Genomic DNA, 14768 nt, shown 5'->3' with positions numbered 1-14768 from the left:
GGGCAGAACGACAGATTTGTACCTTGTCAGCTCGGGGATATGAACCTTTCGGTTACTGGTCCAATGCTCTAACCACTAGGCTACCCTGCCGCCCCGACAAGGACATCCCTGCCGGCAAAACCCTCCCCTAACTGATATTAAATGTGCATAAGTATTCAGACCCTTTACTCAGCAATTTTGTTGAATCACCTTTGCCAGCGATTACAGCCTCGAGTCTTCTTGGGTATGACGCTACATGCTTGGCACACCTGTATTTGGGGAGTTTCTCCCATTCTTCTCTGCAGATCCTCTCAAGCTCTGTCAGGTTGGATGGGGAGAGTTGCTGCACAGCTATGTTCAGGTCTCTCCAGAAATGTTTGATCGGGTTTAAGTTTGGGCTCTGGCTGGGCCACTCAAGGACATTTAGAGACTTGTCCCAAAGCCACTCCTGTGTTGTCTTGGCTGTGTGCTTAGGGTCGTTGTCCTGTTGGAAGTTGAACCTTCACCCTAGTCTCAGGTCCTAAGAGGTCTACAGCAGGTTTTCATCAAGGATCTCTCTGTACTTTGCTCCGTTTGTCTTTGCCTCGATCCTGGTAGTCTCACAGTACCTGCCGCTGAAAAACATCCCCACAGCATGATTCTGCCACCACCACGCTTCACCATGGTGATGGTGCCATGTTTCCTCCAGATGTGACGCTTGGCATTCAGGCCAAAAAAGTTCAATCTTGGTTTCATCAGACCAGAAAATCTTGTTTCTCATGGCCTGAGAGTCTTTAGGTGCCTTTTGGCAAACTCCAAGCGGGCTGTCATGTGCCTTTTACTGAGGCGTGGCTTTCGCCTGTCCACTCTACCAAAAAGGTCTGATTTGATTGAGTGCTGCTGAGATGATTTTCCTTCTGGAAGGTTCTCCCATTTCCACAGAGGAACTCTGGAGCTCTGTCAGAGTGACATCGGGTTCTAGGTCACCTCCCTGACCAAGGCCCTTTTCCCCCAATTGCTCAGTGTGGCCAGCTCTAGGAAGAATCTTGGTGGATCCAAACTTCTTCCATTTAAGAACGATGGAGGCCACTGTTTTCTTGGGGACCTTCGATGCTGCAGGCATTTTTTGGTACCCTTCCCCAGATATGTGCCTCAACACAATCTGCTCTATGGATAATTCCTTCGACCTCATGGCCTGGTATTTACTCTGATATGCACTGTCAACAGTTTGACCTTATATAGACAAGTGTGTGCCTTTCCGAATCCTGTCTAATCAATTGAGTTACCACAGGTGGACTCCAATCAAGTTGTAGAAACATCTCAAGGACGATCAATGGGAACAGGAAGCACCTCGGCTCATTTTCGAGTCTCATAGTAAAGGGTCTGAATACTTGCAGTACCGGTCAAAGGTTTTACAACACCTACTCATTCAAGGGGTTTTCTTTATTTTTTATTATTTTCTACATTGTAGAATAATAGTGAAGACATCAAAACTATGAAATAACACATATGGAATCATGTAGTAACCAAAAGAAGTGTTCAACAAATCAAAATAGTTTTACATTATTCATGTAGAATTGAGCAGCTGAATCTGCAGTTTAAACAATAACACCGCTGTCACCCTGGCACTGATTTGGTAAATAGCTGAGGGATGGGGCTGGAGAAATGTAACCACTCTCAAATTCATAGACTGACCATCCATGAGACTTCTACATGTTTTGACGTTATACAGTGTTTGTTTACAATTACATAGAAGTAAAAACAAGGTTATATTTTGGGTGCTGATGGGGTAAGACAGTTGAAGCTCATGAGGCATTTATAAATTATATTTTTCAAGGATTAAAAGGTATATATCATGAATTTAAAAGTAAAGAAATGGATGTACCAATCGCAGATTACCCATTTAACATCTTAACTTACTTATCATCATCCTCGTCCAGCGCAACCCTCTCAAAGTGGAGGTGAAGCCTGTGTCCCTCCCTGGCCTCCAGTAGCCAATGGCAGCTCAGATTATTGCCGTTGCTGTGGTTACTCGCAGATGGAGGAGGCGGAGAGAAGATTCTACCCACGGTCGCATTTCGGATCCACCCTCCACATGACACAGCTGACATTTGGGAAGAACAATCAAGAGTCATCAGTTATACACAATGTGTGTGGACACTGGCATTGGGGCCAGCCACAGAAACATCAACACTTCCCTCAACTGTATGAGATGTGGGGCCTTCCATGGACAAACAATTTCTCATGAGCTCACAGTACCCATACTGGCCACAACAAAGCTACATTGTACGTTTCAGTTTCAGATACACATTTTCAGATACACAGACAATTGTTGAATCATATTGACATGGTCAAAGATTCTACAGTCAGAATGTAGCGGACACTGACCCACACACTGAGGTTCAGGAGAGCTCCAATGAGGTTGAGTCATGTTCAAGCAGGTGGCTACCTCGTGGCCCCTGACCTGGAAGCCAGGGTCACAGTGGAAGTGGGCCTGGCCTCCGGGGTGGATGTCCGTTACTGTCACACCCCCTCCCCCAGGAGAAAGAGGGAATGAGCAGGAGAGGAGGAAGGCTGTTGCATGTAGGACAGATTAAGGGAGTGAGAAACATGGAGGAAAGAGAGAGAGCTACAGATTAATTGCACAAAACAAGGCAGGATGACATGTGAACAAACCATCACACTCAAAGCGCTCACTGGGATGGAATACCTTTATCATTCATGCGAAAAATGAGATGTCTGTTTCATTTTTTATTTTTTATTAAACTAAAATAATAACCTCCAGTTGTTGTGGACAGCACCCTTATAAGAACATTTTACTGACTCAAAAATGTTTTATTGGAAAAAGAAAAGACGCCCCTCTGAATTTACCTTGATAGTGTAGGCTGAACATGCCATGATCGGTCTGCCGGAGACTGCGGTAGTAAATCTGCACCTGATTGGTTGAGCTTCGAATCACCTGACCCTCACTCATTAGGGTCTCATTGGCTAAGAGTTCTGGTCCCGTCCCTCCATAGCCAAGGATAGTCAGGGACTCGTCCTTGGACAGTTTCACTTTCTTCACCTGGGGAGAGGGGAGATGGTGGACATCTAGTGACTCATTTAGGAATCATTGAGGAGTAGAAATGCCTAACACTGGTTTCCAACCACCATGTTTACATTATTCAAAACTGGTTCTCCACAATTTCGAATGGATTTCACATTATGTATACTGCAACTGTTTGCTTGCAGAGGACTACTCTGAGCAAATAGGTAGCTGCGGAATCCAAGCCCACCTACTTTTCTTTCTCTTCTACCCCAGTAGAAGACGCTTGGACCTTATTTTTTGATATTTTCAATGGTAATGGTATTGTTAAAAATGAGAATTAAAAACAGGAGCAGCCCTTGTTCGACCGTGATCTTGCAGAATTACTCCACCTCAAGAATTGAATTTGGAGAAAGGCTCGGCACACGCATAATCAGGCTGACTGGCTATCGTACAGGCAAATGAGAAATAAGTGCACTCAGGTTACCCGGGAAGGCCAAAGTTAGTTACTTTAAAGAGCAGTTCTCTCTCTGTGGGTCTAACCCCAAGAAGTTCTGGAAAACGGTTAAAGACCTGGAGAAGAAACCCTCCTCCTCACAGCTGCCCATGTCCCTTGTTGATGATGTGGTTGTTACTGACAAGAAGCACATGGCGGAGCTCTTTAATTACCACTTCATTAAGTCAGGATTCCTATTTAACACAGCCATGCCTCCTTGCCTGTCCAACATTTCCTCATCTCCCACCCCTTCTAATGTGACTATCCCCAATGTTTTTCCCTCTTTTCCCCTGCCCCGCTACAAAGTTTCTCACTGCAGGCAGTTACTGAGTCCGAGGTGATAAAGGAGAAGCTCACCCCAAAAAAACATCTGGGTCAGATGGCTTAGACCCTTTCTTCTTTAAGGTTGTTGCCCCTATCATCGCCAAGCCTATCTCCAAACATTATTAACCTGTCTCTCCTTTCTGGGGAGGTTCCCATTGCTTGGAAGGCAGCCACAGTTCATCCTTCATTTAAAGGGGGAGATTAAGCTGATCCTAACTGTTTCTATTTTGCCCTGTTTATCAAAAGTGTTGAAAAACTTCTCAATAATCAACTGACTGGCTTTCTTGATGTCTATAGTATTATCTCTGGTAATCAATCTGGTTTCCGCTCAGGTTATGGATGTGTCACTGCAACCTTAATAGTCCACGATTGCCCTTGATTCTAAGCAATATTGTGCTGCTATTTTTATTGACTTGGCCTAAGCTTTGATACGGTAGACCATTCCATTCTTGTGTCGAGTGTTGGTGTCTCTGAAGGGTCTTTGGTCTGGTTTGCTAACTACCTCTCAAAAAGTGCAGTGTATAAAGTCAGAAAATCTGCTGTCTCAGCCACTGCCAGTAACCAAGGGAGTAACCCAAGGTTCAATCCTAGGCCCCACGCTCTTCTCAATTTACATCAACAACCTAGCTCAGGCATTAGGAAGCTCTCTCATCCATTTATATGCAGATGATAGTCATATACTCAGCCTGCCCCTCCCTGGATTTTGTGTTAAATACTCTACAACAAAGCTTTCTTAGTGTCCAATAAGCTTTCCCTACCCTTAACCTTGTTCTGAACACCTCCAAATCAAAGGTTGTGATTTAGTAAGAAGAACGCCCCTCTTACCACAGGTGTCATTACTACCGCTGAGGGTTTAGAGCTTTTGTTGGTCCCCTCATACAAGTACTTGGGAGTATGGCTAGACGGTGCACTGTCCTTCTCTCAGCACATACAGTTGAAGACAGAACTTTACATACACTTAGGTTGGAGTCATTAAAACTAGTTTTTCAACCCCTCCACAAATTTCTTGTTAACAAACTATAGTTGTGGCAAGTCGGTTAGGACATCTACTTTGTGTATGACACAAGTCATTTGTCCAACAATTGTTTACAAACAGATTATTTCACTTATAATTCATTGTATCACAATTCCAGTGGGTCAGAAGTTTGGAAAATTCCAGAAAATAATGTCATGTTTTTAGAAGCTTCTGATAGGCTAATTGACATCATTTGAGTCAATTGGAGGTGTAACTGTGGATATATTACAAGGCCTACCTTCAAACTGGGCCTCATTGATTGACATCATGACATCATGACATCAAAAGAAATCAGCCAAGACCTCAAAAAAAAATTTGTAGACTTCCACAAGTCTGGTTCATCCTTGGGAGCAATCTCCAAATGCATGTTCATCTGTACAAGTATAAACACCATGGGACCACGCAGCCGTCATACTGCTCAAGAAGGAGACGTGTTCTGTCTCCTAGAGATGAATGTACTTTGGTGCGAAAAGTGCAAATCAATCTCAGAACAACAAAGGACCTTGTTAAGACACTGGATTAAATAGGTACAAAAGTATCTATATCCACAGTAAAACGAGTCCTATATCGACATAACCTGAATGGCCGCTCAGCAAGGAAGAAGCCACTGCTCCAAACCGCCATAAAAAAAAAGCCAGACTACGGTTTGCAACTGCACATGGGGACAAAGATCGTACTTTTTGGAGAAATGTCCTCTGGTCTGATGAAACAAAAATAGTACTGTTTGACCATAATGACCATTGTTTTGTTTGGAGGAAAAATGTGAGGCTTGCAAGCCGAAGAACACCATCCCAACCGTGAAGCATTGGGGTGGCAGCATCATGTTGTGGGGGTGCTTTGCTGCAGGAGGGACTTGTGCGCTTCACAAAATAGATGGCATCATGAGGACAGAAAATTATGTTGATATATTGAAGCAACATCTCAAGACATCAGTTAAAGCTTGGTCGCAAATGTGTCTTCCAAATGGACAATGACCCCAAGCATACTTCCAAAGTTGTGGCAAAATGGCTTAAGGACAACAAAGTCAAGGTATTGGAGTGGGCATCACAAAGCCCTGACCTCAATCTAATAGAACATTTGTGGGCAGAACTGAAAAACATATGTGAGCAAGGTCTACAAACCTGACTCAATTACAACAGCTGTCAGGAGGAATGGGCCAAAATTCACCCAAGCTTGTGGAAGGCTACCCGAAACGTTTGACCCAAGTTAAACAATTTTAAAAGGCAATGATACCAAACTATTATTCTGACATTCTTTTTTAAATGTTTTTTTTATTTTTTTATTTTACCCCTTTTTCTCCCCAATTTCATGGTATCCAATTGTTGTAGTAGCTACTATCTTGTCTCATCGCTACAACTCCCGTACGGGCTCGGGAGAGACGAAGGTTGAAAGTCATGCGTCGTCCGATACACAACCAACCAAGCCGCACTGCTTCTTTAACACAGCGCACATCCAACCCGGAAGCCAGCTGCACCAATGCGCCGGAGGAAACACTTTGCACCTGGCCACCTTGGTTAGCGTACACTGCGCCCAGCCCGCCACAGGAGTCGCTGGTGCGCGATGAGACAAGGACACCCCTACCGACCAAGCCCTCCCTAACCCGGGCGACGCTAGGCCAATTGTGCGTCGCCCCACGGACCTCCCAGTCGCGGCCGGTTACGACAGAGCCTGGGCGCGAACCCAGGGACTCTGATGGCACAGCTGGCGCTGCAGTACAGCGCCCTTAACCACTTTCTACCTTTTCTGCCCGGGAGGCCCCTTTATTCTGACATTTCACATTCTTAAAATAAAGTGTTGATCCTAACTGTCCTAAAACAGGGAATATTTACTAGGATTAAATGTCAGGGATTGTGAAAAACGGAGTTTAAATGTATTACAGTACCAGTAATAACCAAAAAAGTGTTAAACAAATCAAAATATATATTTTTTTCAGCTTTGCACACTCTTGGCATTCTCTCAACCAGCTTCATGAGGTACTCACCTGCAATGCATTTCCATTAACAGGTTTGCCTTGTTAAATGTTAATTTGAGGAATTTCTTTCCTTCTTAATGCATTTGAGCCAATCAGTAGTTTTGTGACTAGGTAGGGATGGTATACATAAGACAGCCCTATTTGGTAAAAGACCAAGTCCATATTAAGGCAAGAACAGCTCAAATAAGGAAAGAGAAACGACAGTCCGTCATTACCAAGCAGTAAAATTAGATTTAAAAAACAGATAAAACTACACCTTATGGAACAGCGGGGACTGTGAAGCAACACATACATAGGCACAAACACATGCTATACAGACACATACACATGGATTTTGTACTGTAGATATGTGGCATGTGTTTCAGACATAAGGAAGTGGATGGCTGCAAACTTTCTACTTTTAAACTCGGACAAAACAGAGATGCTTGTTCTAGGTCCCAAGAAACAAAGATCTTCTGTTGAATCTGACAATTAATCTTAATGGTTGTACAGTCGTCTCAAATAAAACTGTGAAGGACCTCGGCGTTACTCTGGACCCTGATCTCTCTTTTGAAGAACATATCAAGACCATTTCAAGGACAGCTTTTTTCCATCTACGTAACATTGCAAAAATCAGAAACTTTCTGTCCAAAAATTATGCAGAAAAATGTATCCATGCTTTTGTCACTTCTAGGTTAGACTACTGCAATGCTCTACTTTCCGGCTACCCGGATAAAGCACTAAATAAACTTCAGTTAGTGCTAAATACGGCTGCTAAAATCCTGACTAGAACCAAAAAATGTGATCATATTACTCCAGTGCTAGCCTCTCTACACTGGCTTCCTGTCAAAGCAAGGGCTGATTTCAAGGTTTTACTGCTAACCTACAAAGCATTACATGGGCTTGCTCCTACCTATCTCTCTGATTTGGTCCTGCCGTACATACCTACATGTACGCTACGGTCACAAGACGCAGGCCTCCTAATTGTCCCTATAATTTCTAAGCAAACAGCTGGAGGCAGGGCTTTCTCCTATAGAGCTCCATTTTTATGGAACGGTCTGCCTACCCATGTCAGAGACGCAAACTCGGTCTCAACCTTTAAGTCTTTACTGAAGACTCATCTCTTCAGTGGGTCATATGATTGAGTGTAGTCTGGCCCAGGAGTGGGAAGGTGAACGGAAAGGCTCTGGAGCAACGAACCGCCCTTGCTCTCTCTGCCTGGCCGGTTCCCCTCTTTCCACTGGGATTCTCTGCCTCTAACCCTATTACAAGGGCTGAGTCACTGGCTTACTGGGGCTCTCTCATGCCGTCCCTGGAAGGGGTGCGTCACCTGAGTGGGTTGATTCACTGATGTGGTCATCCTGTCTGGGTTGGCGCCCCCCCCCCCTGGGTTGTGCCATGGCGGAGATCTTTGTGGGCTATACTCAGCCTTGTCTCAGGATGGTAAGTTGGTGGTTGAAGATGTCCCTCTAGTGGTGTGGGGGCTGTGCTTTGGCAAAGTGGGTGGGGTTATATCCTTCCTGTTTGGCCCTGTCTGGGGGTGTCCTCGGATGGGGTCACAGTGTCTCCTGACCCCTCCTGTCTCAGCCTCCATTATTTATGCTGCAGTAGTTTATGTGTCGGGGGGCTGGGGTCAGTTTGTTATATCTGGAGTACTTCTCCTGTCCTATTCGGTGTCCTGTGTGAATCTAAGTGTGCGTTCTCTAATTCTCTCCTTCTCTCTTTCTTTCTCTCTCTCGGAGGACCTGAGCCCTAGGACCATGCCCCAGCACTACCTGACATGATGACTCCTTGCTGTCCCCAGTCCACCTGGCCGTGCTGCTGCTCCAGTTTCAACTGACCTGAGCCCTAGGACCATGCCCCAGGACTACCTGACATGATGACTCCTTGCTGTCCCCAGTCCACCTGACCGTGCTGCTGCTCCAGTTTCAACTGTTCTGCCCTATTATTATTCGACCATGCTGGTCATTTATGAACATTTGAACATCTTGGCCATGTTCTGTTATAATCTCCACCCGGCACAGCCAGAAGAGGACTGGCCACCCCACATAGCCTGGTTCCTCTCTAGGTTTCTTCCTAGGTTTTGGCCTTTCTAGGGAGTTTTTCCTAGCCACCGTGCTTCTACATCTGCATTTCTTGCTGTTTGGGGTTTTAGGCTGGGTTTCTGTACAGCACTTTGAGATATCAGCTGATGTACAAAGGGCTATATAAATAAATTTGATTTGATAGTGGTGGACCCCCTTGCTCCTTCGCAAGGGGGTCCTGATAACAACAATACAACAACCAACACAATGTCTAACAAAACAGCAATCAATACAAAACTCAACATTTATGAAAAACAGTTACAGCACTCCGTTACTAGGTCATCAGTTAATTCAGGGAAAACCCATTGAGACCATGGTCTCAACGGGCTTTCCCTGAATAAATAAAGAATACAAAAATATAAAATGGATTAGCGGCAAACGATGTCCGAACTCTGAAAGTTTGTGCAAGCTAGCTACTGTGTGTGTTTGCTTATCCTCGAAGCGGAAGGGCTTAAGCGGTCCGATGTAAAACAATAGATCATGACTAAATTCAAAACGGGGATATCCTACCAGCGTAGGATGCTGCTTTGAAGTCTTGAGGGCACAGCCCCTTCATTATGGTCGCTTCTTGCCGACACATCAAAGCAGCCGTTCCAGACTCTCACATCAAGGACGTAGAGAGGCTGGTATTAGCAAGACTAGCTAAATGCTATCAAAACCATAGAATCCCTCAGTGTCAAACTCCCTGAAGGCAGCCCGAAAAGTAACTGCATTTCTTGCTTGAATCTTTTACCACTAAACGTTGTTGGAGGGGTCTGAAAAGTTACTAAATATACTGAAAAGGTTGCTAAATTGGTAACACTGGAGTAGTTCCTGGTTCTGGATTTTCTTCATGGATTATTTTGACAAATTAGAATTGGGAGAAGGTGGTGCTTAAACTGGCGCTGTGATTTTCAAGCCTATGTGCTTGATAAGCGTTTTCCACTAGAGTCCACAGCCACAAAGTCAACACGGGCTATATCGTAAAAATTCATGAAAACCAAAATTTGATTTTTGGCTGCCCAAGTGGTTGTTTGAGTGAGAAAGACACAAGAGAACCAATCAGTATAAAAGCACAGCCCCCTTCATTAGACGCTTTGTGCCTACAAGATCAAGGAGCCTTTCCAGACCCTTTCCCATATGTGCACTTTTCACTTGCTTCTTAAACTCTAATCCCATTGCTTTGTAATTTTTCTTGTGTGCAAATAATAAAAAATAAACAATAGTGGTATGATGTTGATGACTAACGGTGACTTACCTGAATTTCCACTCCATAACCCGGATACACTGTGATGCTGTAGGTGCACTCCAGAGGAGAGTAAGGGGATGAGGAGAGAGGATCTGGAGACTCCACAATGCCCTCCATCCCAGAGAGACTGGCATTGCACTGCACTGGAGAGAGAAAGTCAGGACACTTGACTGAAAATGCACAAATATCTCAACCCTATGGAAGTAATGCCTATGAAACACTACCATCATCCTAACATGTTAGGCTTGTTAAGGCTTACAATCGCACAATGCATTTACCCGGCATGTGCACCGTGGTGATGGTCGTTGTGGTGATCAAAGTGGTTGTCGTCTCCTCCTCTGTGGGTGATGATGTTACAGTTTTCCCTGCTCCTGATAGGCTAACTGGAGGCGAGGAGGTCAGGGCCGTAGTTAGCACCCCTGGTAGCATCACAGTGGCTGCAGGCTCAGTCTGCCCAAGCTGTGGTACAGCCTGAGTAGGGTTGGTGGTTGTACCTGCAATCAAGGCAGAGTGTTTAAACCAGAGATTGGCAACTAGCGGCACGCGGAAACCCTCTTTTGTAGTTGGATCAATTTCCAGAAAGTATTCACACCTCTTTACTTTTTCCACATTTTGTTGTGTTACAGTCTGAAGGATAAAGGAAACTGTACACTGCTCTTGGTAGTATCACTGATATAATGAAAACTTGCTATGTCCTCATTGTTTGTTTTACAGACGTGTTTCATACGTCTTATTTATACACTTTTGTAATATTTATGAAATGCATACTGCTATATTTGGTAGCACTTATTTGTTTTTCCTTTGCCTCCAACCCCCTTCGATGTGTGGAATGGATGTGGGTGGGGCTTTTGAAAAAAATCACAAAAGCTCTGACAAAGGCTGTGAGGCCGATACGTAAGCTTATTAAAGATCAGTGATACTATCAAGAGCAGTGTGCGGTTTCCTTTTTCCTTCATATTGTTCAATTGTTGCCATGCACCTGCAAATAAGATTGCTCAGATGTGCGAGTGCCTTTTGAATGTTGTGCTACAGTCTGAAATTAAAATTAATACATTGAGATATTCACTGGCCAATACACAATACTCCATAATGTCAAAATGGAGGGGGGATTCTACTAAGCTAACATATGGAATTGTTGTAAGATGATCATACCAAAAGCTAAATACTACTACTATAGCCCATTACTACTATAGTCCATAGAAACACTATTTGAATTATGTACAGGCCTATTTCTTTTTACTCTGTCACTTAGATGATTATTGCGGAGTAAGTACAAAAAAGATTCCAAAACATGCATCCTGTTTGCAAGAAGACACTAGTAAATATGCCTAAAATGTGACAAAGAAATACATTTTATGTCCTCAATACAAAGTATTATGTTTAGGGAAAATCCAACACATCACTGAGTACCACCCTTCATATTGTTGATGTTAAATCTTGTTAAATCCACCTCAAATCAGTGCAGATGAAGGAGAGGACAAGGCAGCAGCTACTCTTCCCGAGGTCCAGCATAAGGCAGTTTTACAGTTTAAAATATTACATGACATTACATTTCATAACACTTTACCATTTACATTTAGTGTGTTCCCTTAGACAACTACGCCACATTCACATATATTACAAAAAAACATCCACGTGTTTGTGTGTGTAAAGTGTGTGTCTTATCATGTGTACTGTATCAGGAATCAAGGTAAGACCCAAGTGCAGACTGTGTGAAGTAACAATGTCTATTGTAACTACAGCGGCAGGCAAACGACGGGTCAAAGCAGGCAGGGGTCGATAATCCAGAGTAGGAGCAAAGGTACAGGCAGGCTCAAGGTCAGAGACAGGCAGAGTTCAGTAATCCAGAGGTGGAGCAAAGGTACAGGACGGCAGGCAGGCTCAGGGTCAGGGACGGGCAGAGTGGTCAGGCGGACAGGTACAGGGTCGTCCTCCTGGTTTTTGACCCTCTAGACACAGAAAAGGTAGGGAAAGTATGGAGGGTACACAAAATGACCGGAAATACCGCAATACAAACAGCTCTGGGTCTCAAGTCTGGTACGTATTCGGCTGGAGACAGCCTAAACCTACCGAGCTACATCGGCTCGGGAAGAGGTGAATCGGCAGTCTCCTGAGGCTCTTGGAGGGACTCGGGTAAGCTCAGATCTTCTCGGGGATGTAGATGTCGGGGACTTCCGGAGTTCATCAGCTGCAAGGTGGGATCCCTGAGTGTGCGATTGGGACCACAATCGGACCTCTTCTCCCTCCTACGTGCCCATAGCTGACCATCGATCCGGATGGTTAAAGCGATGCGTGAGTCGAGATCCGTCGGTAGTTCTCGGGCTGCCAGCTCATCCTTTACCTCCTCCGATAATCCGTGCAGGAATGTGTTGAACAGCGCTTCCATGTTCCAGGTACCCTCTGCTAGCGTGCGGAACTCCACTGCATAGTCTGCCACACTGAGGGTGTTCTGCTGAAGCTGGAGTAACTTCCTGGCAGCCTCTCTCCCGGACACAGGAGCCTTGAAAACTTCTCTACTCAGCGACTAATACCTCCAGACTGAGGAAGATGCTGGATTGTTGCTCCCATACCGCCGTGGCCAAAGCGAGTGCCCTAATGTACGCTAACTAATGTACACTATCTTTGAGTGGTCCGAGGGGAATGAAGGAGGCTGCAGCTCGAAAACAGGCCTGGCAGGATCTGTAATCGCCATTGTAGAGCTCTGGGGGAGGTAAGTGGGGTTCCCGGGAAACCTGCTACCAGCCGGGTTATAGAGGGGCTGGGAGGTTACCGTCGTGGTAGGCTGCCTAGTAGGCAACCCACGGAATTGCTCCCGCAATGCATCCAAGGCTAGGTCATGACGTTCGACCACGGCCTGGAACCCTTCCATCAGACCATGAAGCAACTTCTTGTGCCTACCAATGGTGGCTCCTTGGGAGGAGACAGCATTGGGGAGCTGGTCCAAGTCTGATGGGCCAGTCATGGCCAGATCGTACTAAGGTAAGACCCAAGTGCAGACTGTGTGAAGTAACAATGTTTATTGTACCCACAGGGGCAAGAAAATAACAGGTCAAGGGAGGCAGGGGTCGACAATCCCAGAGTAGGAGCAAAGGTACAGGAAGGCAGGCAGGCTCAAGGTCAGGGACAGGCAGTGTTCAGTAATCCAGAGATGGAGCAAAGGTACAGGAAGGAAGGTAGGCTCAGGATTAGGAATGGGAAGAGGGGTCAGGGGGCAGATACAAGGTCAGGACAGGCAAGGGTCAAAAACCAGGATGGCGAGAAAAAAATAGGCTGTGAAAAGACAGGAGATGACAGGACGAACGCTGGTAAGCTTGACAAACGAGACGAACTGGCACAGACAGAAACCACAGGTATAAATACCCAGAGGATAAGTGGGGAAGATGGGCGACACCTGGAGGGGATGGAGATAAGCACAAGGACAGGTGAAACAGATCAGGTGGCGTGACAGTACTGTATGTGTGTCTCTTCACAGTCTCCGACGTTCCATAAGGTGTATTTGTATCTGTTGTTTAAATCTGATTTTACTGCTTGCGTCAGCTGCCTGATGTGGAATAGAGTTTCATGTAGTGATGGCTCTATGTAGTACTGTGCACCTCCCATAGTCTGTTCTTGACTTGGGGATTGTGAAAAGACCTTTGGTGGCATGTCTTATATATGGGTGTCCAAGCTATGTACTAGTAGTTTAAAAAGACACCTCGGTGCATTCAGCCTGCCAACACTTCTTACAAAAACAAGTAGTGATGAAGTGAATCTCTCCTCCACTTTGAGCTATGAGAGATTGACATGCATATGATTATTGTTAGCTCTCTGTGTACAATTAAGGGCCAGCCGTGCTGCCCTGTTCTGAGCAAATTGTAATTTCCCGAGGTCCCTCTTTGTGGCACCCGATCGATCACACGACTGAACAGTAGTCCAGGTGTGACAAAACTAGGGCCTGTAGGACCTACCTTGTTGATAGTTTTGTTAACAAGGCAGAGCAGGGCTTTATTATGAACAGACTTTTCCCAATTTTAGCTATTGTTTTATCAACATGTTTTGACTATGACAGTTTACAATCCAGGGTTTTGTCACCTCAACTTACTCAATTTCAAGGTTTAGGGTTCAGTGAATGATTTATCTCAAATACAGTACTTATATGTTTTTGAAATATTTAGGACTAACTTATTTCTTGCCACCCATCCTAAAACTAACTGCAGCTCTTTGTTAGGTGTTGCAATGATTTCCCTCGCTGTTATAGCTGACGTGTATAGTGTTGTGTCATCCGCATACATAGACTCACTGGCGGTACTCAAAGCCAGTGGCATGTCATTAGTAGATTGAAAAAAGTGAGGCTGCCATGAGGAATTCCTGATTCTATCTGGATAGGCTTCCATTAAATAACACCCTCTGTGTTCTGTTAGACAGGTAACAAACCTCAGAGCGCGATGTATGTTTGTTGTTATTGAATGCTGTCGAACGCTGAAACTGAACTAAAGACCTCGGGTTTAAAAGCTAACAGTGTTTTTATATACTTTTATTTTATTTTGAATCCTGTGGCTCTGTTGGCCTAAATTACTGTGAGCGCTGCTATCTGTCCCGGGATCCTGCCAGATTCCGTATAGGGGGAGAGACAGCTAGCATAGCTGGCTCGGCGGTCTCAAATGGAGGCCGATATTGAACGTTTCCAACTTTGTTAAGGGACAATGTG

General features: G+C 44.9%; 1 protein-coding gene across 5 annotated transcripts in view; it reads right to left on the bottom strand.

Annotated features, from left to right (window-relative positions):
* The window catches only part of sez6l2 (seizure related 6 homolog (mouse)-like 2), a 109306-nt gene that overhangs the window by 37296 nt on the left and 57242 nt on the right, over window positions 1-14768 (bottom strand). For all 5 annotated transcript variants that reach the window (XM_036937900.2, XM_036937904.2, XM_036937902.2 and 2 more), the window contains 5 exons: window positions 10360-10575; window positions 10091-10224; window positions 2830-3022; window positions 2347-2532; window positions 1879-2062 (listed from right to left, as the gene is read on the bottom strand). In XM_036937900.2, the coding sequence (XP_036793795.1) occupies window positions 1879-2062; window positions 2347-2532; window positions 2830-3022; window positions 10091-10224; window positions 10360-10575 (913 nt within the window). The remainder of the gene's footprint in view (window positions 1-1878; window positions 2063-2346; window positions 2533-2829; window positions 3023-10090; window positions 10225-10359; window positions 10576-14768) is intronic.

Source organism: Oncorhynchus mykiss, chromosome 12 (genome assembly GCF_057628025.1).
Source record: "Oncorhynchus mykiss isolate SJ-2025 chromosome 12, ASM5762802v1, whole genome shotgun sequence".
Taxonomy (NCBI): Eukaryota; Metazoa; Chordata; class Actinopteri; order Salmoniformes; family Salmonidae; genus Oncorhynchus; species Oncorhynchus mykiss.
This window is presented reverse-complemented; position numbering and strand designations above follow the sequence as displayed.